We start from the raw sequence: 27,535 nt of genomic DNA, 5'->3' as shown, positions 1-27,535 counted from the left end.
GGTGGGGCCTGGAGAGGGCAGGTGCTCGGACACAGCCCCCAACCCCGCATGCTGGTAACCGCTCGGGAGCACCGGGCTGTGGGGAGTGGGCTGAAAGTCAGGGACTGGCGGTCCTCAGGGCTCCTGATGCTGATGGCTTGTGAGTCTGACACTAGACCAGGTGCCCCCAAGGTCCACGCCCACCACCCGCTCCGCCCTCAGCTCACAGGCAGGGACCCCTGGGACAAGCACAGGCAGGGACCCCACATCTTGGGGATGCAGCACTGGCCTCCTGCCCACTGAGGGGTGGAGATTCAGCACCCCACGATGCCCCCAGCCAGGCACAGTCTGTGGGGACACTCTGGAGGGGCTGGGCCCAAGAGGAGGCATGGGGACCCAGTTCTCCAGGAAGCACATCCCTGAGCTGCACGTGCTGGTCACAGTGGCATGGACTGGGGGTGTGGACACCAGGCCAATGACCCAGCCCCTTGACTGGCCTCCACCAGCATGGAAGGCAGTGAGACTGGTGGGGCCAGTGTCCATCCCTGCCCTGAAGCGTGCCCAAGACCAAGCCAGTACCCGCCCACCCCCCAGGCAAATCCCGCAGGCCCTGAGCTGGCTGAGGGGTGTCTGGTCCCAAACCACGCCGAGGGGCCAGGCCCAGGCCACTGGGCGTGTAGCTGTACAAGGCCCCGCTCTGGCCGTCCCGTCAGTAGTGAGCCTCGAGCAGGGCGGCGGCCTTCTGCAGGAGGGCACTGTGGCCGGCGTACAGCGGGAAGCGCCCGTCCACCACCTGCCATTTGAGGGATGTCGCTGCGTCCTCGCGCTGCAGGTGCTGTGGAGGGAGGAGCACCTGAGCGCCCGCCTGGCCCTGCCGGACACCCAAACCTCGGGCTGTGGGGCTGGGGTGGTGCTGGGGCCCCTCTGGGCCTGGCCAGCGGTCCGGGCCAGCTGCTCGGGTGACCTCCCGCGGACAGGGCAAGACACAGGAGCAGGAAAGAGCCAAAAGCGCCTTCAAAGCCCGGGACATGAGCGGGGGGCCTGCCGGCTCTCAGGGGAGCGTGGGGCACGGCTCTGGGTCAGGGAGGTGCAGGAGACAGAACCCCCACAGGGCGCTGGGCCGACCCCTCCCCACCAGTCCCCAGGTGCCGTCCACTCCGGTCACCCAGAGGGGGCCCTGGCGACCCCTGCCCTCTGGTGCAAGTCTCTGACCCAGGAAGCCTCAGGAGCCCCGGTCAGCTCTGGCCCCGGCCGGAAATGGGTCGGGCCCCGGGGCTCCCTCTCCCGGGCGCCTGACCGGCACGTACAGCACTCAGCGCTCGCAGGGTCGCGTCGCTCTCGTCTGGGAAGTGGATGCTCACGGCCACCGTCTCCAGCCAGGCGTTGTCCGTGTTCCGAGGGTCATCCACGTACCCTTCGTACACCTGGGGACAGCGCAGGGTGAGCCGGCTCTCCGGGGGCCCCTGGGCGCCGCCCCAGCTTTGCTCCGGGGGGAGGCCCTCAGGTCTCCCTGCACCGTCCCGCCCTGGGGCCCTCTGAGCGTGGCCATCCAGCAAGCCCGAGCCCCGGGCCGGCCTCTCCTGCCCATCCGGCCGCGCTCCGTGGCCTCACTACCGCCTCCCAGCCTGGCATCCGGGGCACGGAGAGCAGAGCCTGGTGGGTCTTGGAAGGGCTGGACCAGTGAGGCCCGGCCAGAGGCAGACGCCAGAGGTGCCCAGAGCAGCCAGGTGACAAAGGCCCAGGGAGGCCCATGGGCCAGGGAGGAGCTGTGTCGGCTCAGGGATGGAATGTTCTGGAACTAGACGGGCGGTGCTTGCAGCGTGTGAAAGCGCCACGGCCACGAACTGCTCACTGCAAAGCGGTTCGTTTCATGTTTGCCTTTCACCCCCGTAAGCAACAACTTCACAAAGCAAGGAAAGTCGAGGCGTGTGCCCCCCGGGGCCGGCACCAGGGACACGGCCACTGCCTTCTCCCCGGACACGGACACGGACACGGGCCGCCATGACCTGGTCACACCCGCTGCTCGCATGAGCCGGCCACGGCGCCACGCAGCCGCGGGAGGGAGCAGGCGGGGCGCCCTGGCTGCAACGGGGAGCCCCACCCCACGGGGAGTTAGAGCACTGCACTCACTCCCGCTGGTCCCCAGCGCCGAGCCCACCCCAGCACACCCCAGCACACCCGGCAAACCCTAGCACACCCAGCACACGGGGGCTCAGGCCGCGGGAGGGGCAGAGAGCAAGGGGCCGCCCACCTTGGTGCCCTGCGCCAGCAGCGTCTCGAAGGTCGTCCAGAACTCACTCGGGAGGACCTGCTTCAGCTTCCGGGGCAGCGTCTCCCCTGGCTCCCGGGAGCCCTGAGCAGAGGGAGGCAGACAGAGTGGCCCTCTGGGGACCATCTCTGCTGGCCACTGGCCAGGCCCAGGCAGCCAGCCACCCCCGGGACCCGCAGGCGCAGAGTCCGGCAGCCCAGCTGCCTCGCCAGAAGGGCACGTTCCAGAGCCAGTGCCCACATCAGGCAGAGCTGGGCGCGTGCGAGCTGAGGCCAGCCTGAGCGCAGGCCACGGGCCCCCTCGGCTCGGTCAGGGAGCCGGCAGCACACGTGCCGCCCGCCGCCGGGCTGTGATCTGCGCCTGGTCACATCCTCTGTCCCTGTCTCTTGCTCAGCCCCTGACTCCGGTCACGCCTGTGGCCACCTGCCCCAGGAACACACCCGGCGCCAGGGTCGCCACCCCTGGCCATCCAAGGGACCCTGTTTGCTGTCCCGGCACTCCCCCCATCTGCCCGTGGTCCCCCGCCCCATGCCAGCTGCGACAGCAGCGTCCGGGTACTCATCCGGCACCCCAGTGGCCGGCCAGGGCTGGCAGGGACCCACTCAAAGACCCCCGTGGTGGACGCCACGTCAGGATGGGCCAGTGTCCTCCGTGGGGCGAGCGAAGTACCCAGGGAGGCAGCCGCACCCCACACCCTCAGCAGGAGCGGCGGGTCACGGCTGCCCCGGCCCTCAGAGCCTGGGCCGAGGAGCCGCACAGCCGCGCAGCCATGGGAGGGCAGCCACTGGCCCCAGAGGCCCTCGCTGAGCTGGATACACAGGCCTAGAGAAGATCCCTGACGGTGCGTCCCAGACTCGGCTCACCAAGGCCGGGCTCACCACGGTCCCCCCAGACACGAGGTGGGCGCAGAGGGCGGCTGATCCGGGAGCTACACCTCAGCAGTCTGGCTCCTCAGACCAGAAAATCCGGCACCTTCCACACTCCAGTTCTGTCTGTGCCCACACGGCCTCTGGTGCCCCCAGAGGCCTCCGCCCCACAACCATCCGCCCGAGCCGAGGGGCAGGGTGGGCAACACCCGTCCTTTGGGCCTGAGGCCCCGGCGAGGGTAGGGGTGCCCCGGCGACGCTCGCTGCACAGGAGCCGCGAGCTCCCGGGAGCCCGACCACTTTGGCACAGCCCCTGAGCGTGGGCCGGGACGCCCAAGGTTTGTGGTCAGTTCCAGCACGTCGGGACCTCAGTCCGCAGCAGCCACCTGAGGCGGGAGCTGCCCTCTGGCAGGGAAGGTCCTGGCCTCCATCCTGCGCATCCGGGAGGGCAGAGAGCCCAGGCCGACGGCGGGCAGGTGGTGGGGGGCGGTCCGGACCAGAGAGGGACCAGAGCGGGCTTACCCCGGGCAGGGCCCAGTGCTCCCAGTCCGCGCGCAGCATCACCAGCACCTCCAGCACCATCCTGCCGTTCTTCCTGCAGATGGCACCGTCCTGGCTGCGCTGCCAGCTGCCAACAGGGTGGACCCCTTCCTGAGACCCCGCCCGGGAAAAGCCTCTCCACCGGCAGAGGGGCCACCCCCGTGACGTCAGGGTGCCCCCCTCCCGTGACACGGGGGAGCCCCCGCTGGAGCTGGCTGGGCTGGGGCTGTCGGATGCCCCCTCGTCCGCGAGCCAAAGGCAGCACGGGTCGTGGCGGGCCCAGGACAACGGGTCACATGGCCACGCGTGTGCGTGACCCCCGCTCGCAGCCCCGGCGTGCAGCCCGTCGCCTGGGGGTCTGCGCGACGCTTGCACACGGTGTGTCTCCTAGAACGTGCCTGTCGGCAGGGACGCAGCTGTGTTTCGCTCGTCTCTGGCGGGTGCGCCCCGCCCTTGTTCCTCCTCCAGGCTCACGCCACGGGGGACCTGCTGGGCAGCCCCCGGGCAGAGGGGGCAGCCTGGGCTTGTCCAAGGGACAGGCATGTTTCTGCCTGTGTCTTGGGGCGACCCACGTGTACCAGACCCTGCCCCGAGGCTGCCCCAGCACCAAGTTCAAGCTGTGTGCTCAAGCCTGCGGGGCCGGGCCGGGGGCTGTCGAGGACGCAGGGTGCTGTGGGCCGGAGGCAGCGTGCTCACCGGGTGATCACGGGCTGCAGCGTGTGGTTGGGTCCAAAGCAGCGCAGGCTTCCGCGTCCTTGCAGCCCCGTGCGGCCCTTGGGGTTCCTGCAGGCAGGAGGGGTCTGCTCAGCTGCTGCCCGAGAGCCAGAGGGGCCGGGGGGCACTGAGTGGTCAGTGGGCAGCATGCCCACCCCTGCACCTGCCCTGGCCCAGGGAGCCCAGAGCCCAGGCAACTGGCCTCCACAGGAAGTGGGGGAGACTCAGATGACCCCCAACACCCATTGAGTCAGAGGCTGAATCCTCATCACTGACCAAGACCTGCTGGCAGCAAATCTTTGGGGGCCTCCTCAGGGTGGGGCGGGAGCGTCAGGTTACCTTGGGGTTGGCTGAAAAGGGGTCTCCTTGGGAGCAAAATGCCGCCCACCGCGGACAGCTAGAAGTCAGGGGGCCCCACCTGCCGGCCGAAGCCGTTCGCACCCACCACACCTGAAGGTCCCAGCGCCTGAGCCGGCAAGGGGGCAGCGCCGGGCAGCCCAGGACCCAGAGGCCCGGCGGCCGTAGCCACAGACAAGAGGGCACCGCTCTGGGGCACAGTCCCCAGAGGACAGACGCTGACCCCACCGTCCCCTACAGTGCCCCAAACCCTGAGGAATAAAATAAGAAAACGAGCACGGAGCCCTCCCGGGTCTGGGTGACCACCAGGGGCTCAGCCCCGCAGGGCCCGGGCGGGTGTGCTGCCGTGCCCAGGCCCAGGCGTGAGGGGCTGCGCAGACCGTCCAGGCGCCCCCTCATACCCCCGGCTTGTGGGGCGGTGCAGCTGCGTGGGGGGAGGGAATCACAGCCGCAAGCCACGCCCAGGGTTGAAATTCCACCAATCACCTCTTGGCACACGTCCCACCAATCAGAACTGGGCTACTGAAGCCCTCATTTGCATAGAGCTGACAAGCCCCGCCCCCTGGCCATAGCCCCTCCTGGGGGCAGCCTGGCCATCCACGCCCTGGGCCGGCCGTCCTGGGAGCCGCCTCGAGGCTGTCGAGTCAGAGGCGCCCCGAGCGAGAGAGGATCCGGCTGCGGCCAGGCCGAGGGGCAGGGGCCAGGCCCCGGGGTGGGCCGGGGCAGCACTCAGAGAGGATCCGGCTGCGGCCAGGCCGAGGGGCAGGGGCCAGGCCCCGGGGTGGGCCGGGGCAGCACTCACAGCGGGCGCCCGTCCTGCGCCACGGAGGCTCCTGGGCGGGCCACGGGGCTGTCCACGGTGTCGCAGCTGATCCCGGACAGAGGTTCCAGGGCGCCGCGGCCAGGCGGCAGGACGCAGCCCAGGAGAGAACAGGGACAGTGACCGCCGAGCCCCAGCTGGCCCGGGCCGGCCCTCACGGGCTGTGGGCCGAGGGGGGGCCCCCCACGCCTCTCCCCAGGCCCCTTGGGAGCACAGGCCCTGCCAGCAGGGGCAGACCCTTGCCCGAGGAGTTCCTGGGGGCCTCCCACCCAGACACCCCCACCCCGCGGCTGTGAGGAAGCCCAGGGCCTCAGGGGCACGCACCTTCCCGAGGGGTCCACCGCGTCCTCCCTCTCGCCCGAGTAGTCACGCGGGTTGTAGATGGGGAACTCTGTCTGCGGGAGACGTGGTTCCCCTCAGCCCTGCCCAGTGACTGCTCGGGCACCCACAGCCGAGGCACCCAAGATGCCCCAGAGCCCGTGCGGGAGGGCGCCAGGCGGACCAGAGCTGGCCACACCCAGGGAACTGCCGGGGGGCTGGCGACAGACTGGAGGTCTAGGGGTCTCCCCAAGACGGGGCAGGGGCGTCAGCCGGACTCTGGAGGAGAGGAGTCCCACTGGCAGAGACTGAGAAGGCAATAGACCCACACCCTGGAATGTTCTGGAAGGGCCAGGAAACTGCAGGGGTGGAAGGCATCCAACACCGCTATCCACTCTCCCGCCCCCACCTGCCTCACCTCTGCAGTGCTGTCACCTGCGTGGCATCAGACGGGCCAGGACCCCGCCCCTGCCCAGAACGTGGGCCCTGCCTGGGGCAGTGCGCGGGCAGCACTCACCTCCCAAGGCACCTTCTCGTTGGGCACGGGGAAGCGCTCGATGCGCGAGCTGGGGTAGCGGAGGTCCCGAGCGTACACGTGGTGGGTGTCATCCGGGTCCCCCGCCGTCAGCCTGCCTTCCAGCTCAGGGTCCTTCTCCTCCTCAGCTTCCTGGGGTGCTGGAAACAGCCGTGTGGAGCCATGTGCAGAGCCAGAGCAGGCTCTGGGACTGGACCCCAGGGCAGGAATGTCCCCCATGGTCCTCTGCCCCAAAGTGGGCTGCCTCCCCTTCCGACCAGCTCCAACCCCAGCACTGAGCGGAACCCTGGCCCTGGCCCAGATACTGGCAGGACAAAGACTGGGTGGTGCTGCCTCCTGCAACTCTGGCTGTTGCCAGCCCACAGGCCCCACAGGCCTGACCCCCAGGAGCCCCCCCGGGCCCGATTCCCGGCTGGCTGAAGTACAGGGGACAGACTTGTCTTCTCTCGCCCACTTGACATGGCTTGGACTCCGATGTCTCCAGGAGCTGCCCCCTGGCAGCACGATGCCCAAGAGGACCAGGTCCATGGGCCAGGACTCCCCCTTGGAAGGCCCAGTCTGGTCAAGCCGGGCTCGTGCCCACAGCCCACCTCTAGGCACAGCCAGACCCCTGCCTGGAAGCTGCCCTCTCTCACTCCCCCAGGCGCAAAGCAGGCTGGAGGAATGCAGTGGCCGGCACAGCCGCCCACTCACCTAGGTGGGGGGCGCGCTCCCCGCCCAAGCTGGCTTCGCTCCGGGAACTGGCCACGCAGCGCAGCACTCTGGCCACCTGGAAGGCACGCATGTCCCCAAGGGGACTGTCAGCACCGGCCCCTGCATTCCTGTTGCTCAGCCACCTGCTCCCCGGGCCGCCGGCCAACGGCCAGGGCGCTGGGGGGCTCATCCTGCTTCCCAGGGTCAAGGCTGCTGACGGCCAGCATCACTAGGGGGGAGACAGTGACCTCTAAGGCTGGACACCTGAGCCCATGGAAACAACAAGGGCCCCGGAGAGACAAATCCGAGTCCAAGGAGAGCGTGAGGCCTCACACCTCACCCCGCCAGGTGCCCTGTGGTCCTTAGGCCTCCCGGAAGCCAAACGGCCTCAGCACAGGGGACAGCTGTGACTAACGGGCCGGGAGAAGGCATCTTGGAGCAGCTGCGCCCATTCAGGGGAAGTCGCCAAGGCCAGGAGAGAAGGTGACCAGCAGATCCCAAGCTGCAGTTGCCCCAGCCAGGGGCCAGCTGACGGTGGCCACCCCAGTGCAAGGGTCACACCCCCCCCAGCACGGCGCGGCTGGAGGAGGCCGCACTCTTGACAGGCACGGAGAGCGTGGGGCGAGAGGGGACCCCGGCGCAGAGGCCGGGGACACCAGAGCAGAGCTCCCTGCTCCTCTCAGCAGGAGGGGCGCAGGCAGCCTGAGGGCCTGCAGGCTCCAGTCCAGCTGCCTCCAGAGCGCGAGCGCCCATGGACTCGTGCGCCTGTGCCCAGGGGCTGGGGCTCCTGAGGGTGAAATGCGCGCTCACCCTCCGGTTCCAGACGCCAGTTCTAGGCCGGGCCGGGGGAGTTGTGCAAGAAATGCAGGCTAGGCTGGTGCCTGCACAGGTGCCCAGTGCACGGGTGGGGACGCATGGCCGGGTGGCCGGGCGGGCGGGGGACAGCCGCACTCATGCCCATCACACCCCTCTGTAGCGCTCCCGCAACCGAGCCCAGCCGGCCTCAGTGAAGACTCGGGTCCAGGCCCTCGGAGCTGCCCGCCTCGGCCTAAGGGCGCGGAGCCAGCTGCTGCTGATGGCCAGGCCCAGGGCTGTGGAGGCCGGGCCCTGGGATCCCGCCCCCCAGAAGGGCCTGGGCCCACCTGCTCCTCCAAGGAGGCCAGTCTCTGCTCCAGGGAGCCCAACTGCTTTAGACAGTCCATCTCCAGCAGGTCCACCATGGCGTCCACCCTGAGAGATGGCACAGCTGAGCCCGGCCAGCGCGTCACAGGGGGTGACCGGCACCCGGAAAGCAGCAGGGCGGGAGGCCAGCGGGGAAGACGGGCTGAGCGTGCCAGGCCCGCGCACAGCTCACCGCTCCTCCAGCAGCCGCCCACAGGCTCCCACCTGCCCGTGACCCGCCCCTCCGCCCACTGGGTTGCCTCCCTGGGGCCAGCGGGCGGCGGAACTGCAGGACCACGCGCAGGCGTCCCCCCCAGGTGAGCCGGCACCGGGCCGCCCTCAGGTGGGCACGCGCTGGTGCCTGCACTGCAGCGAGGGAGCCCCGGGCGCCCAGGGGCGCCGCCCTGGCGCGTACTTATGGCTCATGTCTTGGATCTTTTGCTCCGACCCCTGCTGCTGCTGCTGCTGCAGGTAGTGGTCCTTCCGGCACGCCTCCCAGTCCAGAAGCTCGGCCTCCTTGTCCTCCTCGGCCTTCTCCAGCGCGGTATCTGGGGGTGGGGGGCAGAGGCACCTGAACCCGAGGCGGCCGCAGGGCCCCGACCCACGCGCAGGCCTGGCCAGGAAGCGTCTGGGCCCCGGGCGGAGCCGCCCGCCTGCCGTGGGAACTGGGGGTTCAGGCCCAAGCGGCATCCGTGCCCGCCGACCTTCCAGGATGTCGGGGGTCGCCCTCGAGCCGCGGGCCCCCTGCACCCGGGGACGGCCAGCGCGGGCCGGTGGGGCGGCTTACTGAGCGGCTGGTACCCCCTGCAAGGGGTCCTCCGGACAATCCACTTTCCAACGAGCCACAGGTGGCAGAGCAGGATGAGGGGCGGCGGCAAGAGGGGCCTCCTGCGGTACTCCTCTATCAGGCTGTGGCGCTGGAACTTCCAGATCTGGTCCGTGTTGTCCTGCACCTGCTGGAAGGTGTAGCTGGGGGACAAGAGGCACCACCGTTAAGACAGCGCCCCATGGGCCCCGGCCGAGTGGGGGGCCGCAGCGAGCGCAGGTGCGGAGACACGGCCGAGCTGGCCCCCCAGACAGGAGGGGAGACACCCTCAGTGGAGGCCCAACGGCCCGCGGGCCCGCCAGACAGGGGCGCTCCCGGCCGTGTCCTGGCGCCGCACGCCCAGGTTTACAGGCCGGCTCGCGCCGCATCCCCGGCGGCCCCTCGGGTGGGGTCTGAGACGAGGGGCTGCGGCTGCCCTGCCGGCCCCTGTGGCCCAGCACTGGGTCCAGCAGCATCAGGAACGGTCGCCCGCAGGGGACAGCGCGGCGGCTCCGCTGATGCCAGGGCAGAGGGGGCTGTCCCCGGGCGGAGGGGGCCGCCGGGCCGGCTGGTCAGCTGGAGGGTGCCCGCCGCTGTGGCGCCTTCCGTGGTGAGAACCGCACGGGCCTCCCCACGGCGGCCTCCGGCGCCCGCCCGCCCACAGGGATGCGTCCGCCAGCCTCGCCTGGGCAGCGGCTCCCTGACCGCACGGGGACGCGCCCGCAGGAGCCTCCGCCCCAGGACCTGACTCCTTCCCACACACCACCTGCTAACAGCGGCCCCTCTGCCGGCCGGGAGCCCCGGCGCCGTAGAGCCGCTCCCTGCAGTGTGCGCGCCCCGGGCCCCTCCAGCAGAGCCGGCGCCCCCACGGCCCGACCCCGGGGTGGGGGAGAGCAGGACGCGGGGGAGCCCGGCCCTCGGCTCCCCAAGACACGGCACCAGGCCCGCCCTGTACAGACGCGGCAGCCGTGACCCGCAGAGGGGGACGCAGGTGCCAGCCGGACAGACCCGCCCGCGTCCCGGGCCTGCTGGGCGGCGCCCCGTGGCCTCCCGGGAAGGGGGCGCCGGTGCCACTCACTTGAACATGGCGATGAGGAGGTTGAGCAGCAGGATGTTGGTGAAGAGCAGGTAGACGCAGAGCAGGGTGACCGTCAGCCACTCGGGGAACGCGGGCTCCTGCCGGGCAGCATCGCTCTCGGGGCACTTGGGCTTGTAGGGGTCCGTGCCGTTGGGGCTGCAGTGGTCCAGGCTGAAGTTCACTCCTGGACCGAGGGCGCCCCAACAAATCACCAGGCGCCCCGAGCCGGGGGCCCCAGAGAAGGCCCGAGAGAGACACCCGTCCTGCCCCGCACCCTCCGCCAAGGGCGGCTCCACTCCTGCGGCCCGCCCGCTTCAGCTTCTCCGCCAGGCCCCGCCGGGCCCCGCGACGCTGCTCCAGGGGGGACGGCGGCCGCCACGACGGCTGAGACGCGCCCCGGCCCTGCGCAGCTCACGCAGGGGAAGAGGCTTCAGAAAGAGAAGCAGCGCTTTGGCGGGGCAGGGGGTCGCCCTCGGTGAGCGGTGGCCACACCGGACGCCCCGCAGCTCACCGACGCGCCCCCAGCGCGCACCCCGCGCCCCGGGCCTGTGCATTAGCGCCAAGGACACGCGCCAGGCTGCAGCGGCGGCGAACTCTGGGCCGCGTCGGGGCGCGCGTGCTTCTCTAGACTTGGGTTTTTCAATTTTTCCACAGCGAGCGCGCGCTAACCAGCGGCTCCGAAACACGCGCCCCCGCTCCGCGCCGGGAAGAGCAAATCAAAGCCGCAGGGGAGGCCGCCGCACGCCCGGAGAGAGGCTGTGTCCACAGGCCAGAGACAACGCGGTGAGGGAGCGGGGAGAGGGCACCCCTGGGCTCGGCGCGGGCACGCGAATCCACGCGGCCTCTGTGCGGGGCGGGGCGGGGCTCCCTCACGATGGGCTCGGCTAGCCCGCGTCTGGTGTCATCCGGAGGCTGCGGAAACGCTCTTCTCGGGCCTCTGCCCGGCACACTCGCTGAGGCACAGCTGCGGGGAAGCTGCGTCCCCTGAGGCGTGACCAGGCAGGAGGCCCATCGTGCCGCGGAGCACTACTCAGCTGAGAAAAAGGTGGGTCCTGCCGTCCACTGGCTGGACGTGAGGTGACGAGGCTCAGGGAAGTGAGTCAGAGGCAGACGACGCCGGTGGGTTCGCCGCTGCGCGGAGGGTGAAGTGAGGCCAGTGCACGCACAGCCCAGAGAGGAAGGCGGCTGGCAGGAGGGGGCTCGGCCGGAGGGCGGCGGGGGGAAGCGACTCGGAGACAGTCACCACGCACACAAGCCGCGCAGTCCGGGTGCGGGTCGAGCGCACCCCAAACACCGGACGTCGCCACCCAACGTGGCTTCGATCAAACGCGTTTTTAAAGAAGCACTCACCGCCCGAAGACCCTCCCGCTTGGGGTGACCTTTATCAGGGAGGCGCTGTCAGCCAACCCCCCTTCCGGCCGACACCCCTGACTCCGGAAGCTCCCCCTAGAGTGTGAGGCGGCGGGAGACCCCCCCACCGGAGGCGGCAGGAGCTGAACGCCCCCGGCCCCCCCGCAGCTGTCAGGCAGCCGTTACCGTCGATGTAGTCGGGGATCTGCCCAAAGATGGCGAGGTAGGACTGGTAGATGGCCCCCCGGAAGATCCAGTCCACCCGACGCTCGTTGTGGATGAGGATGGCCTGGTTGGCCACCCCGAAGGACACGACCCACACGGCCAGCAGTAAGAGGAAGAAGAAGACGTCCTTCGTCTGCAGGGACAGGCAGCAGCTGTGCTCCAGGCCTCCCCGCCCAGCCCGCGCCCCTGCTGCGGAGGGAGACCCCGACACCCACACCAGGGAACCCCGGAGCTCGAGGCGGGGAGCTGTGATCGCCTCACAACCTAAGGGGTGCTGGACACCCCGGAGATGTGGCCGGGGTCGGCCATGACTGCCACCCAAGGAGAGGGACACCAGGAGCTGTAACAGGGATGAGGAATGAGAGGTGGAGATCAGGGAAGGCTGCCTGGAGGAGGTGACATACAGGCAAAGACCCAGATGGCTTTGCCAGCGCTGGGAGTCGGGGTGGGGCAGGGACCTGGACATGGACTGCGGCATCCAGGAGGGACTCGCTCGCAGCCGGCACCCAGCTCGTTCTCTCACCATCTGCTTCAACATGATGATCTTGGGCCCGAGAGTCTTGCTGACGGTAAAAATGTGCATGAACCGGAGGCAAAAGATGATAAAGTCCACGGAGAGGATGACGCGGCCGGGATACAGCATCCCCGGGGTGAGCCTGCCGGGCAGAGGGGGTTGCTCAGGCTGCCCCTGCTGCCGCGTCCCACCCAGGGGGACCCCGAGGCAGAGCTGCGGCAGCCCCTGGGCCCTGTCGTAACAGCCGAGCGCTGCGGCCCTCCAGGAGCGCTCTCCGCAGGCCACAGCCCAGCCCCACGGGCCAGCAGTGCCAGGAGGGGGGCCAGCGCCTCTCCCTCGGAGAACAAGGGGTTCCTGGCAGAGCAGACATGCGGCCGGCCCCAGGGCAGGAGGGATGGGGGCTGGGGAGCCCCTCCTCGCTCCTCGGGTCCAGGACAGACGGTCTCGGCCAGCGTGTGCCCGCCCAAAGGACGGGAGCGTTTCAGAGGTGCTGGGGCTCACGGGCGCAGCCAGCTGTCCCCGCCACCCGGCCTCTGGCGACGGGAGGGCGTCCCCGCGAGTGGCGGCCCGGCGCCCACCTGCAGACCAGCCCCGCCATGAACAGCACAATGGCAGCGACGTCCAGCTGGTTCCAGGAGTCGCTGAGGTACCGGCGCGCCATCCTCGCCGGCCCGCTCCAGTGGGGGTTGCAGAGGAGCTGCGAGAAGCGCCTGCTCTGTGGCCAGCACGAAGGTGGGACCTCCCAGTGGCCCGGGGTCTCCCGGCCCTGCCCAGCCCCTGCCTGTTGGGACCGTTGATCCCAGGGGAGCCCAGCTGTTCCCACGGGAGCCCCAAGAGGAAGCGGGAGGTACCGGCGGCTGCGGAGCACCAGCTGGCCTGCCCGCACACCCCTGCAGGTACCGGCCCCTGCCTGCCCCGCCCTCACAGGCAGAGCCGTGAGCTGGCAGCCTTGGCACGGGGGCCGCCCCCTTGGTGGGGGTCTGGCTGCTGCAGGCCCTGAAGGGAGGGGAGAGAGGGGCCGGGCAGCCAGGGGGACAACCCTGCTCCCAGCAGCAACCCCTGTGGGCCCTGAACCCCAAGTCCAGCCCCAAAGGGTCACATTTGCCACAAGGGGGTGCAGCAAGGACACAGCGTGAGATTAACTGAGCCCTGAACCCTGGGAGGGACCCACCCCCAACAAGTCTCTGATCTCCTGGGCCTGGGGGCTCAGCGGTCTGGAGGGATTCGGAGGGGCCTGGGCTCCAGGGTGGTGGAGAGGCCGCCAGACGCGGACCGGCCCCAGCAATACCCCTGCGCCCCACGGCCCGCACCCCTGAGCAGCGGAGGGGAGATGGCGCTGGTGGGCACCCCCGGAGGAGCTCCAACCCAGGGGACCCCCACACGGGGCACTGCCCGTGAGGGGAGTAGGGGACCCGGACAGGTTTCCAGGACAACGCGCTGCCCGCGGGGCAGGGGAGGGGCAGAGCGGTGGGGTGACCTCCCCGGGGTCCCGCCCCCCACCCCCGGGACGGGGAGGGCCGGCACCTGCCGCAGCTCCTCGCACACCAGCGAGACGATCCACACGTAGACGATGATCTCGCAGCACGAGGGCGCGGGCTGGAAGTCCGCCATCAGCACGTAGGCGAAGAGGCCGAGGAAGGCGCAGTAGGACAGCACGTTCAGGCAGAAGACGCCCACCGGCGCCGCCAGGAAAGCGCACAGGCGCCGCAGGCCACGCGCAGGCCTCGGCCTGGGCTCCCTGCGGGACACACCTGCCGTGAGGGGCCACGCCGCCCTGCCCCGCCCCGCCCCGACGCCCCAAGGGGCTCCAGACGATGGGCCTCTGCGCAGCGGCCCCCACGCGGCCTCGGGAAGGGGCATCCAGGTGGCCCCTCGACTTGGGGCACAAAAGAGTCTTTTGGTACCTTTTTCCCTAGACTGTGATGAGACACCACTGCAGGTGGGGGAGGAGGGCAGGTGAGTGTGAGGGCAGGTGGGGAGGGCAGGTGAGTGTGAAGACAGGTGAGTGTGAGGGCAGGTGGGGAGGGCAGGTGAGTGTGAGGGCAGGTGGGGAAGGCAGGTGAGTGTGAGGGCAGGTGAGTGTGAGGGCAGGTGGGGAGGGCAGGTGAGTGTGAGGGCAGGTGGGGAGGGCAGGTGAGTGTGAGGGCAGGTGAGTGTGAGGGCAGGTGGGGAGGGCAGGTGGGGACACAGGCAGGGGAAGGCAGGTGGGCCCTACAGGCCTTGGCATTGGACCCTGCACGGGGCGCTCTGCCCTGCTCCTGCCCGTGGCATCTCAAGCACTGGGGTGCAGCAGTGAGGACTGGAGACCCCTCACCCAGGCCCTGGGGATGGAGTCCTGCCCAGCCCGCGCCCCCCGCACCCCACGGGACCTGAAGGCCACGAAGTCGGTGAAGAGCAGCGGGAAGACCACCATGCACAGCAGCACCTACCACAGCCCGTTGTCCACAGAGAGCTGGCCCTGCCACACGCTGGTCAGGAAGGCCTGTGGGCGGAGCAGAGGGTCAGGCCGGTGGGCACCTGCCCCTGGTCCCTGGGGGTGGGTGGTGGTCCTGCCAAGGGAGGGGCGCACAGGCCGTGCGGCAGGCGTGCGGTGGCCGGGGAGAGGGGGCAGTTGCCCGAAGGGGGCTCAGATTGGGATTCTGGCCTCAGGACCCACCTCCTGCCCCCACCGGCCAGACCCTGTAACCCCCATGGGGCAGCGCAGGGTGTGCCACGGGGGCCGGGGGCCAGACCACGTGGGCAGTGAGGTGCTCGGGACCCAGCACCCAGGAGCTGCCTCCCCACCTTCCCCCCCCCAGGCCAAGTAGGGTGGCATTTGGATCCTGGGGCACCTGGGGACCCGTGGGGCCCCAGAGAGACACCCAAGAGGAAGGCTCCTGCGTCCTCTGCCTGCACCCAACAGCCACTCCCCGCAGGAGCGGGGGCTGCCGCCTGTCTGCGGCCCCTCGAGCCGTGCCCGGGCCCCAGCAGCACCGCAACCCCGGGCATGACGAGGGTCACCTGGACGCCCACATGAGATGCGAACTTCTTGTCATCGGCCTCCAGGGCCAGCTGCAGGCAGGTGGTCTTGCCCCAGGCCTCCGACTGGCGGGTGAGCAGCTTCCACGCCCTCTCCTCGTGCTTCCGGTGGCACTCGGTGAACACCCCTGCGGAGGAGGGGCCTGTCTGGCTGCGCTGGGGCTGGCTTGGGGTGTCCCGCCCCGAGGGCGCAGCCTGGTGGGCCGGGGCCGAGGTGGGGACCGGACCGGGGACCGCGGGCGCCAGCTCACCGATGGCCTTGTCCTCGTACTCGCCGGCCAGCGCCTGCATCTCCTGTGAGTCCGGGTGCTCCTCCTTGGCCAGCGCCTTCAGGATCTTGGTGCAGCCCAAGGCCGCGGCGATGCAGTCCCGGCTCTGAGGACCGGAGGCCGCAGTGAGGAGCCGGATGACGCGGTCGGGGGAGCCCAGACGCTCTGCCCAGTGGTCACACGCAGCCCCGGCCGGCACAGCCACGGTGAGCACCGGGTGGCCCGGCCGCCCCAGAGCCAGGAGCCCTTGCTGGGGTCAGCGCCCGCACTGGCCGGGCAGCCTGCCGGCTGGCGGCCCCTTCCCTGTCCTGCCTGGCAGGGCCTGGGGGCTGGCCCGGGCTTCCTTGCCTCTGGCCCATGCGGGCGCGGAGGGACCCACAGGGGGAAGGTTCCCAGCCCAGGCCAGCCCCAGCCCGGCTCAGGCGCCCCTCGAGCCACTGCCCGCGCCTGGGACCTGGGCCCGCAGGGCAGCGCCGCCCCTGCCCGCAGCAGCGAGCACCGGACCCTCAGCAGCAGACCCTGTCAGGACGCCCGCTGGGGCCTGCCCTGGGCCGGGGAGGGCTCCAGGAACAGGGCAAGCGCCAGGGTGGGTCAGCAGAGCCCATGTGCCCGCAGAGGAGTTGAGCCTGTACCTGCTGGCTCAGAGGGGAGCAGCGCCCCGCCCCCAGTGCAGGCCCCGCCCCCAGAACAGGCCCCGCCCCCAGAGCAGGCCCCGCCCCGCCTCAGCCCTGATCCACCAGAGCCTGACCCTGGGCGCATCCTCCCACCCACAGCAGCGGACCTGGTTACCTGACCCCAGACGATCTCCGCCAGCTCCCGGCGGTTCTGGACGACGGCCCAAAGGAGAAGGTCCCGGACCGGGTCTGCGGTGAAGGCGTCCTGGCTGGGGGCGCCCTTCTGGGGGCAGCACGGGCACGGGCCCTGCATCGGAGGAGCCGGGTGGTCGGCGCCCGGCCAGCCGGCGTCCCAAGGCCTGGCGCCGAGGGCTCGGGACCCGGGGGGCAGCCTGACCCGGCCCCGCGCCTCCCAGCGCGGCCGGAGCCCCGCGCCCCCCCGGCAGGGACAGCCTCGGACACTCCGGCCAGTCCCCGCTGAGCTCATGTCAGGAAACTCCTGCAGCCTGGGCGCTCAGGAAACCTGCCCCCCCTTAGATCACAGACTCGGGGTCCGCGGAGCGCCCGGGCCGGGCCTTCCTGGCAGCGCCCTAGAGACGACGTGGGCGACGAGGACCACATGGGCACACCGGCTCCCGTCCTCTTGGAGGGGGGCCCAGCGCCCCTGGGCAGCGGCTGCCCCGAGCCCCTGAGAGAAGTGGGGACTCTCTGGCAGGAAGCCAGCAAGAGCAAGTGCCTCTTAGACCAGCAGGTCCCCGAACAGAGGCCCCGGAGCGAGGCCGGAGCCGTCCAGTGACTGCGCGAAAGGGCCGCCCGATGGCCTCTGGAGACCGACGGGCTCGCAATCGCTCGCGTGAATGGGGGGAGCGAGGGGCTCCGCGGGGTCTCACAGCTGGTGGGGAGGCAGCAGAACCCCACAGACTCGCGCAGGCCCTCGGCCAGAAGCACCGAGGCCACGTCCAGAGCGGAGGCGGAGCTGCGGAGGGCAGGCGGGTGGGGCGGGTGGCGCGGGGCGTCCAGGCCCCGCTCGCAGCAGCGTCAGAGGACACAGACACGCGGGAGGGGCTGCTACGAAAAGGCACCAGAGCCCGAAGGCTGGGGGTTCTCGCCCTATCCGTGCTGCAGAAAAGAGGGCGCTGCCTCTGGAGCCCCGGGTGGGGTGACCTGCCCCAGGAGCCCGGGGCCCTGGCGGGCGGGCGAGGAGACCCGTCCACCCGCCCAGGACAGCCTCGGGGGCCGCCGGGCCACCCTCACCACAGAGGCGGGGCCACCGGTGTCCTACCCGTGGGTGCTGCTTGGGCCCGGAAGCCAGCATTGCCACAGACCGGGCCGGCGCTCACCTTGGGCTCCGTATGGTCGCTGGGCCCGTACAGCGGCTGCACGGAGTCCCCCAGCAGCTCCTGCAGCACCCGCGACACGTGGTCCAGGCCCAGGGATTCGGGGTAATGCTGCACCCTCTGCAGCTTGCGGTGGAAGAGGCTGTCGGGGTCCAGCTTCCGGTACAGGGTGAGCAGCATGTCCGGGGTGACGAACTCTGTCAGCTGCACCCCGTTCTCCAGGAAGAGCTGCACGAACTCAGGCTTGTTGGCGACGAGGGCGGCCATCATGACGGGGTGCAGCTCTGAGGGCTGAGGGGCGCCGGGTCAGGCCTCCGGGAGGCGGCCGGTGGCCCAGCAAGGCGTGGGCACTGTGGGGGCCGCCCCCGGGCCGGGGCCACCCGGGCCCTCCAGAGCAGCGGCCTCACCTTCCGCTGCCACTCGTCCGTGAAGATCTCGCTGCGGGCGATGTCCACGCGGTTCCAGGCCACCGCCAGCTTGAGCTGGTGCAGCCAGTTCTCATGGCCAGGGCGGTCGTGGCTGCGGGAAGCTGGGGGGCGCGTGGGGAGCATGTGGGGCACGGCCTCCTCCGCCCACCCGCATCTGGGGTCTCCACTGAGGGTTCCTGCCCACCCTGGCCTCCGGCGTGCGGCCCCCGGCACACGTGTGCCCCCTGGAGCGCGGCTCTCTCCTCGCGTGGGCACAGACGAGGCCTGGATGGCCGCCCCCGTGTCCGAAGGTGTGGTGTCCTGGCGCCTCCAGACCGGGGTTGCGAGCCCCCCGCCCCCGTCCCCGTGTTCTCTCCCTGCCCCCCCTCTGCCCAGATCACCTTTCAGCAAGGCTTGCAGGATGGCCACGTCCACGTCCTGCTGGCCATCCCTGCCCTCCCGGAAGATGGTCAGCAGCTGCCGCCTCCTCACGATGTCCTGGATCTGCACACAGTGCGTTCCCCAGGGGCAGGCCCTGCGCCCCGGCCGCCCGCCCGCCCGCCCGCCACGGCCACACCTCGCTCCCACCGGCGGCCAGGACGAGGACGCTGAGGGGCCAGGCACGGGGCGCCCGCCCGTGGTCGCAAGGGGCGGACGGTGCTGCAGCTCAGCCTGGGCTCAGCCCCTGCCCGCCCAGCTGTGCAACTGTCTCTCCCCCCAGCAGCCACAACCCATGGGTTGCCGCCCAGCCGGGGCCCACCTGCGCGCACACCACAGCCCAGCCCCTGGGCCCAGCCCGCAGGACTGGCTCTCACAGTGAGTCCACGGCCCCCACCCTGCCCAGCCACAAGGCCCCGCACCCACGCTGCCCCATCCCCACGCTGCCTGGGCGGGTGCAGCCCCGGTGCTCACGGCCCCCCGCCCGAGCTGGCGCTGCGACCAGGCCACGCGACAAGGACACGCAGTCCCACCAGCCCCGTGCGCCTGGCGGTCCGCCAGCCGGAGCCCTGCAGGAGCCCGCCCGTCCCGTCCCCACCCACGGCGCTGACCCACTGGGCCAAAGCGGGGAACCCCCCTGGAACCTCCAGTGGAGGGAAGCACTGGAGGGGCCCCGCTTGCAGCCCAGGGAGCGGGCTCCAGAGTATAGGTTCCACCACGCAGCACCCACGGCCGAGCGGAGACGCTCCGGGAGGAGCTGAGCTGCCCGCCCACCCCCAGGCTCCCCCCAGAACAGCCCGGACCTGAAGGCCCAGGCAGCTGCGGGTCCTCTGGGCACTGCCCAGTAACCCCAAGGCGCCCCCGGCCAGCCCCAGGGTCCCGCGTGAGTGTCTGTCTCCCTCCCACCCCCTGGCCGTGGGCCCGCCCGGGGGTGCACCGGACTCACCTTCTTGGTCCACTCCATAAGCTCGGGCTCGGTGACTTTCGCGAACACCTCCGGGAGGAGCGCGCCCAGCTTCTGCTGGACCAGGCCGATGGTGATGCGCGAGACGGGCAGGCCGGCCACCTGGGCAATCATGTCGGCCACGCGGCCCGAGCCCTCCATGACCACGCAGGGGGTGCCCCTGGTGATGGCGTCGTAGATGGTCTGCAACACGGGCGAGTGAGCCGCGCGCCCACACCCGGCCCCCGCGCCCAGCCTGGGCTCTGGCTCCTTGGTCCCGCTGCTGGGCGACCCAAAGGCCACGCCCTTGGCACCCGGGAGCAAGGCCCCCGGGCTGCCAGCGCTGCTCCGGGGCGAGGGTGCGCTGCTCCTCCGTCAGGCCGGGCGAGACCGGGGCGCCAGGGGAGGCCCACAGACCCCGCGAGCCGGGTGCCAGGAGGGGCTGGGGCCGGCCAGGAGGCTGTAGGGCAAGTGGTGCCTGCTGGGGGCGGGGGATGCGGCCCGGGTGCCGTCGGGGGGCCCACAAGGGACCCCGCACATACGGGCCGTGGGGCGCACCCCCGGGAGTCCCGCTCTGGGGGGAGCTGCGCTTGCTGACTTGGGGGGCGTTTTCCAGGCCCCGTAGTGAAGCGTCCACTCTCGTGCCCCAGCTCTGAGGCTGTGACATCCCCACGCGATCCCGCGGTGGGAATCCCGCTGGCCCAGGCCCGCGGCCCCCGCGTGGAAGGCCTGATGCGTTCAGCTGCGGCCTCGGCCGGCGGAACCTGGGGCCTGGACCCTGAGAACCCGCCTGGGACAGCCCCCGGGACGCCCCCCAGCCGCCCGGCCCCAGAAGACATCAGCCGGTCACCGCCCAGGGCCACGGCTCTTCCTCCTGAGAGTCCCCCCCCTCCTGAGCGGCACCCACCCGGCACAGCCTCCCTGGTGCAGCCCGCTCTGAGCAGGGCCCTGGGTGCTGGGGATGGGCACATGCGGTATCCCCCGCGGCAGACACGCCCCCCTGCCCGGCCAGTACTCACTTTTAGGGTGCCGGTGCCCCCCTCCAGCACCACACACACGATGGGGATCTTGATGTCCACGACTAGGACAAAGCCCAGAGCCGACTTAGGGAGCGGGGCTCACCCCTCCACCCGGGACCCGTCCCCGCCCAGGCCCAGCCTGACCCCAGGGCAGCTCCTCAGGGCTCTTGAGGAGTCAGAGGTGGCGGCTCCCTAGCCAGGGCCAGGGCAGCGCCCCTCCCCGCAGCGCAGCCCCTGCTCCCGCTGGCAGGGGTGAGGCTGGCTCCAGCCACGCCCAGGCCTGGCCCTTCTCTACCTATAGGCCATGCCGGCCACAGCCGCTCTCCTCTGCAGCCCTGACACGGGGTGTCAGCCTGGGCCGCATTGGGTGAAGCCCCAGCGACATCCACTCTGCCCTCCCCGCCCAGCAGCCCGGGGAGCTGAAGAGGCACCACAAACGCTGCCAGCAGCAGGCTCCCTCCAAGGGCCACGTGGCCTGGCTGGCCCCACGCGCACCCCAACACCCACGGGGGGGCAGCGTTCTCAAGCCCGCCCCGCCCAGCAGCATCGCCCATTCTCACCTGCCCCCACCTGAGAGGCTGGGGCTGGCGCGCAGCCGGGGCAGGGCATGGGCGGACCCAGCGCGGCCCTCCCGGTCCCCCACCCAGAGCCCCGTTCTCGCCCCCGACACCCCGAGGGTATGCGCTGCCCACCGCCTCTCTTGTTGGTCCACTCCGAGATGAACTTCTCCAGACTCGTCCGCAGCTCAATCTCCGCCCAGTACTGGCCGTGGGTCCCGTCGTCCACCAGGATGAAGTGGGAGTGGTTGCTGTCCAGGCAGGTCAGGTGGCCCTGGCCCTCCTCGTCCACCGGGTACTCGGCGGGGAACCTGCCCTGCAGGGTGGACGCGGGGATCGCCCGTCCTGAACACGGCAGTGGGGGTCACACCCAGACGTCACCGCACCCCAGCCTGCGGGAACCCCGGCCTCGGGAGCGTCTGCGCAGGTGAGCTGAGCTCAGACCTTCGCCTGCGCGACGGGTGCTCCCCGCCGAGGTCGTCACCTGCGGAACGGGGCTTGAGCGGGACCCAGTGAGCAGCGAGGGGCGGCACCCAGGGGCCTCCCCCCTGAGGATCCGGGGCCCGGGGCCTGGGCCAGTGTGTTCCCCGAGCTCTCCTGACCGTGGGCAAGCTGGACACACCTGCTGGGCCCCTACAAGCCACGGGGAGGGGGGCCGTTCCCCACTCGGTGTCTGTATTTAGGCAACTGGGCACCAGACACGGAGCTGGCTCTGGGGGGGGTTTCCGAGAGGGGGAGCCCCGGGGCGGGCTGCAGGGGCCTCTGCCTATGGCTCCGGGGTCAAGGGCCTGGCCCTGGGGTCACACGGCCTGACTCAGGCAAGGGCCAGCCTTCACTGAGCCGCTACTGCCCACAGGCCCGAGGTCCAGGGAGGAGGGCAGCCCAGGCAGCCGTGGCCACAGCCTGTCCGGCCCTGAGCACGTCGCCTGCGTCCTGGCCATGTCGACCCTCCTGCCTGCTGCCCCGGGTCTGTGCGTGTGGCGCCTAGTGCGGACCTGGCACCGCGCACTCACCTCGGGGTGGACCAGGCTCTCCCGGCCGTGGATGGAGCCCCAGGTGGCCACGCCGATGGTGACCACGTCTCCCTCGCTGCAGCTCATGCTGGACGCACGCACGGCCTCCCCCACCTGCTTCATCACGCCCACGTGGGACCCCCCGGTGATGATCCAGGCCCCTGGGAGGAGCAGAGAGTAGTGGGGTCTGGGTGCCCTGTCCTCGGCCACCCAGAAAAAGCAGACCCGTGAGACCCCAGCCTGGCCCCGGAGACCCAGGTCCCACCTCCCTCCTCCACCCTCCCCAGGGTGGGCCCCTGTGTGCCGGCGCCTCTGGGCTTGGCAGGCGAGCGTCCCCCACGGTGCCTGAGGCCAGGCACCAGCCCACAGCCGCGGCAGGCGGGGAGGGCCCCGAGGCCCGGCGTTCAGCGCGATGGCCCTGACACGGCGCGGCTCCCTGCTCCCACCCTCCTGCACGGCCCAGCCTGGGCGCCGCCCCGCGCGGACACTACCTGTGGTCTGGGCCACCTTGACCAGGCCTCTTTGGAAGACACTCTTCAGTCTGGGCTTCATGTGGAAGTTCTTGGCCCCGCCGGCCACCGAGATGAGGAGGTTGGGCTCCTTCAGGCCCCAGCGCTGGGTCATGAGCTCGTAGAGCAGGCGGGGCGGCGTGTCCCAGGCGGCGCGGATGTACTTCTGGACGCGGGGAGGGGAGGGTGTCAGCGGTGGCCTGTGCCGGCCCGGAGCGAGCCCGGTGGCCGGGGGACGCCCAGGCTGGCCAGACCTGGTGAGTAAAGGCAGCCGTGCCCGCAGGACCAGGGCTGAGAGCCAGGAGGGACGGGGGGCCTGGGGGGCCACAGAGGAGCCCTCCCCCACATCCACATCACGCGCCCCGCCCGTGTCTGGGGAGCCCCTCGACACCCTGTCCTCTCCCGACCTCGCAGCAAGGCCGTGGCCCACCACCTGCCCGTGTCGGCGGCCCATCGGCCTCCCACTCTGGGCCTGACGCTGCCCTCGCTGCCGCCAACAGGTGGACTGGTGTGAACGCGCGGCCGGCGGGGGGCGCTGGCGCGGGTGGGCTCCCTGGCAGCCGGCCCCAGGCTGGCCCTCCCGTGCACCACTCCTCAGTGGGCCCTGAGTGTCTGGGGGCTGCCCACTCCCTCCCGGCCCCACAAAGCAGCACGCCCAAACGGGCAGCCCACCCTGCTGTGTGGGGAGGGGGGCACATCCTACTGTCCCCCTAATCCCAGAGGCCCTACACCGGGCAGCCTGCCCCCCGCCTCCCCAGGAGGTCCCATGGGTCCCCAGCCCCTTCCACACTGAGAGCAAGTGGAGGACACCGACCTTTGCCGACTTGTGGCCCAGACCCGTGAAGACAATGTCCCCAAAGGCGTCCGTGGGCATCTCCCGGACATGCGAACTCCGGTCCCACTCTGTGTCCGGGGCGGCCTGGGGCCGGGTGGCCTCCTCCAGGTGCTGCTCGCGTGTGTAGCCGCAGGCACACACCACCTCCCTGCAGGGGTCCACGGTCACAGGAGCGGGGCTTCCACCCCCACCCCAGGAACACACCCCTGCCCGGCCAGGGCCCCCCACGAGGGTTCCTGAGGCGGAGCGGCCCTGACCTCCACCCCGGGGCAATAATGTGGGGCTCCCCTCCCCACAGACACGGCACAGGGGCTGGAACACGAGGCGCAGGGCTCATAACACGAGATCTGAAATAGCCGCGTTTCAGTGGCAAATCTCCAGTCACACCAGGAGCCAGGAGCTCTCGGGCAGGGTGAGGATAGACGAGAGCACTTGCTCCACAGACGTGGGCGAGGGCCCCCGACAGGCCCGTGGAGCCGCCCTCAGGCCAGACGCTTTCGCAGCAACTACACACACGCTTGAAACACTGAAAAATGTCCAGAGAGACGTGGCCAGTGGAAGCTTTGCCACTGAAAATGCAAAGACCACAATTTCAGAGACTCGGAAGATAAGCAGGCAGCAGAGCGGAGGCGACACAGAGAAGACCCTCTCGAGGGACCCCTCACAGTGGCCCAGAGACAGAAACCGGACTGAGTGATCCACGAAAGAACAGAGCCTCGGGGCCCATGTGGGGAACACGGACGGGGCTGCCACCAGAGCCCGGGACGAGAAGCAGAGGCAGGGCTGAAGGGCGTGTGACAGAGACGACCAGCCACACAGCTGGGCTGACACGGAGAAAGCAGCGCATGGGACGCGTCATCTCCGCAGAATAAAGGAGACCCAGGAGCCTCTGTCAGGCTGGAGACATGACCTGATTTACCAGCAACCGCACTCGCCCCTAATAACAACTCCACAAACTGAGAATAGGTGAGTAGGTTTAAACCTGATTTTATTTATTTATTTATTTATTTATTTACACAAGCCCTGGGCACAGTCAGAAGCGCGGGAGGGGGAGAGAATTCACCAGAGCCGGAGCAGGGAGCAGAGCAGGCAGAAGGACCGAAGGACACTGCTGAGGGGAGCAGCGGGCGGCAGGAGAGGTCTGCGCGCCACGTGGGACCCTCCTCCGGTGGCCGGGGAGCAGCCGGGGATCGAACCGGCGCTGCAGAGGCTGCCCACAGCTTCACAGCTCAGCGCTCAACCGCTGCGCCGCCGGGGAGGCCCTAAACCTGGTTTTTTTTAAGGGCATCTATGAAAGTCCTGCCGCTCACCTCAGACCAGGTTTCGCTGCTTTCACCCTAACCCTAAGACGGGACAAGGCCAGGCAGCCCGCCCGCCACTGCCAGTCAGCATCGTACCAGAAGGGAAAGGAGGGAGGGAAGGAGGAATAAAAGACACACGGACAAGAGAAGAAGAACCAGAACTTCCTTTATCCACCAGCGACAAAGCGAGTAGGTGTAGAAATTCCTAAGGACGTTCCCAGAAAAAGCTGCGAGACGCGGCAGGGAAGAGAGTTGGCAGGCGCTCAGGCCCACCTACATAGATCAATGTTCCATTTTCTAGCGGAAATAAACAATTCAAAAGTGAACTCTAAAAATCTATTACAAAAGGAAAACAGAGACTGGCCAACATTCCCCATGCTTGGAAAAAAGGCCTCAGTGTACAGACTGTGAGAACGGAGTGACCGACGCGCGGGAGACACGCAGGAGGCAGGGTCGGGCCGCGGAACAGCCAGACGCTAAGGACTGAGAACAGCGAGAAACCCTCGCACGCTGCAGGCCGGAGACGGCACCCGCGAAACACCGCCAACGAGGAGCTCCTCGTCAGGAGCCGGAAAGGAGGGGCGCAGCCTTTCTCAAATGCTGAGAGACGGAACTACCAACCTGGATTCCGTGCCCAGAGCAGATATCCCTGGCGCGGGAAGGGACACAGAGGCGTTCGCAGGCGAGAGAAGCCTGAGGCGCCCTCTGCCGCCCTGCGAGAAGGGCTGGGGGGGGGGGGGGGGTGTCAGGCTCTAAACAGGTGAGATGGTGAACGCCAAAGAGCAACGGGCAGTGTCCAATCGTGGTGCAGACGACCTGGCTCCCTCTGGAACTACATACAAATGACACCACCATCCAACACGGCGCCCGGCGCGTGTGGGGGACACCTCGATCCTGCTGCGCACGGTGAGGGAAGGTGGTAGGGTCTCTACCCGCCACTCAAGCGAGTGAACGTGCCCAGCAGGCCGTGCTGTTTCCGTGCCATGTGACACATAACATGCAGGTGGATTGTGCACATACCCACTTCCACGCACAGCACACCTGAGGGCTCCGCTGAGGCCGCACGCACACGTCTCCAGCAGCACGCACATCCTGAGCACCAGTGCAGAGCAGGGAAGAAGCACTAAGGGAGTTGGGGCCCCACTCAGCCCCGGCCCTCGCCTGCCTGGCCACAGGCTCCATGGCTCAGAATTCACAGAAGTAGCCAGGGCTCAATGCGGGGCACCCCGGTCACCCACAAACTGGACACGAGATTGCACAGGACGGTCAGGATGCCTTCAAACCAGCAGTTCCGATGGAAGCTGAACCCACAGCCCCCGAGGCTGATCATGCCCCTATTTTAAGTGACGAAAGCCAGCCCGACGCAGAGCCCCGGCCCCTGTCACACGCGGCGGGAGCTGAAGCTGATTAAGGACAAGGATTTCGGATGTCGGCCTTATGGGCTGGGAGGCTCCTGGACAGAGATGGGGACCCTCCCATCTGGGGGGTCGCTCCTGGGTCTCCCCGATGAGACGAGGGTCCAATCTGCAGAGGAGCCAGGCCGAGGCCACCCAGCACATCGCAGGGTCCGGAGCGACCTCAGCAGGGGCGTCTCTGCCCTGACCTCCTGCCCAGGCCCAGGACGCGCCTCCTCCCTGCCTCTCAGCAGACAGGAGCTTGAGGCTGACCGCGTGTCCGGCGCCACAGGTGACCTGAGGGCAGGGGCTCAGACCCCACGCCAGCTTTCAGCTGTGCATGGCACAGCCCCGTGGCCCCTCCCTGGGCGGGCCCCGGTGAAGCCAGTGAGACTCGGGCAGAGGAGGGAGAGGCAGGCTGTACCCGGGTGTCGGCGTGGTGGTGGCACGGAGCCAGCCGGGGTGTGGCTTCAGGAGAATCACCCGTTGGTCAGCTCCCTGATGGCCTCCAAGGAACCTGAGACCAGCACACCGGGGCCGCAGAGGATGCCAGGTCCCTCCACAGCGGTCCTCAGAGCAGCCACAGGCAGCCATGCATGCCCAATGGCCAGCGGGTGGCCGCTGCTGCATGGACGTGGCCCTGGTGGCCTCTCTGGGGGGTGTACTAGAGGAGGCCATGAGACTCAGAGAGGCCTGGTCCTCAGACTGGCCTGGGTGTGGCGCACCCGTAGAGAGTGAAATGGGGTGTCCTGGAAGGGGTGACACCAGCCTAAGCACCTGAGTTCACAGCAGAGTCCCCTGCGGGGTGGCCGCCTCAGAGCGCAGCTTGCAGCTGTCTCTGCACCCGGGAAGTGGTGCCTCCCCTGCAGCCAGCCGGGCCGAGCCGGTGCCCGTCCCCCACACCCGCCGCCCTCCACACCGTCAGCCACGGGGGCCGGGGAGCAGCACTCACCCCGCATCGGACTGGTTGGTGCTCTCCACGAAGCACACGCACACCTTCTTCCTGATGTTCTCAGAAACCCACCTTCTCAGGTTGTCCTGCGGGGGTGAGGGGTGCTGGTGTCAGGCCCTGAGACCCTGAGACCCCCACCCATCGTCAGGGCCCGCGGGCACCACCACCTGCCGGGCACTGCCGCAGGTTCAGGGTGACCTGACCCAGAATCACACCCCCTGAGGTTCCCAGAGCACTGGGGGGCGCGTGGCACCCCTGCCCCGGGAAGGAGGGTGCACAGGCAGGCTGCCCCTGCCATCCCCCAGTCTCACGCAAGGGGACCGGGTACCACGCAAGGTCTCGGGACCTGAACAAGGGTGCAGTGGGGTTCACCGCACAGTGGGGGACAGTGCCAGGAGCCCAGCAACCCCCATCAGGATCTGAACTGGAGGTGTGGGCACAGGGAGGGCAGAGCTGGCCACTCCCCGTCTCTCCAGTCTCCTCAGGGCTCTCCGGGGTGCCCCTAGGCGGCAGAGCCGTGCCCGAGCCGAGACGCCGTCCCACCTTCTCCAGCTCCCTGGAGAGCTGCGTCTGCCTCCCGTTCTCGCAGGGGAAGCTGCTGCCGCGCCGGAGGTGGAGGCCTGGGGCCAGACTGGCCACCACCCCGGGCGGCACCCCCACGTCCTCCTGCCTGGAACCAGCTCTCGGAAGGGTGGCGAGCTCCAT

At 69.8% G+C, this 27,535-nt stretch overlaps 1 protein-coding gene across 1 annotated transcript; it reads right to left on the bottom strand.

Moving 5' to 3' along the window:
* Positions 1 to 379: 379 nt before the first annotated feature.
* On the bottom strand, positions 380 to 27,535 carry LOC311170413 (transient receptor potential cation channel subfamily M member 2-like; the record flags this gene model as incomplete). Its single annotated transcript, XM_084232777.1, is given in 33 exon segments — positions 380 to 814; positions 1,287 to 1,403; positions 2,231 to 2,332; positions 3,637 to 3,742; positions 4,351 to 4,437; positions 5,870 to 5,940; positions 6,381 to 6,538; positions 7,092 to 7,167; positions 8,234 to 8,321; positions 8,668 to 8,800; positions 9,040 to 9,221; positions 10,136 to 10,319; positions 11,672 to 11,843; positions 12,234 to 12,366; positions 12,803 to 12,921; positions 13,749 to 13,962; positions 14,594 to 14,649; positions 14,653 to 14,706; positions 15,225 to 15,370; positions 15,494 to 15,617; positions 16,301 to 16,408; positions 16,957 to 17,101; positions 17,380 to 17,753; positions 17,870 to 17,991; positions 18,271 to 18,373; positions 19,254 to 19,454; positions 20,270 to 20,331; positions 20,962 to 21,142; positions 21,840 to 22,000; positions 22,331 to 22,514; positions 23,157 to 23,331; positions 26,831 to 26,916; positions 27,374 to 27,535. Coding segments are annotated over 33 exon segments (4,512 nt in total). The 3' UTR covers positions 380 to 688.

This window comes from Talpa europaea (assembly GCF_964194135.1).
Source record: "Talpa europaea genome assembly, chromosome: 4".
Taxonomy (NCBI): Eukaryota; Metazoa; Chordata; class Mammalia; order Eulipotyphla; family Talpidae; genus Talpa; species Talpa europaea.
This window is presented reverse-complemented; position numbering and strand designations above follow the sequence as displayed.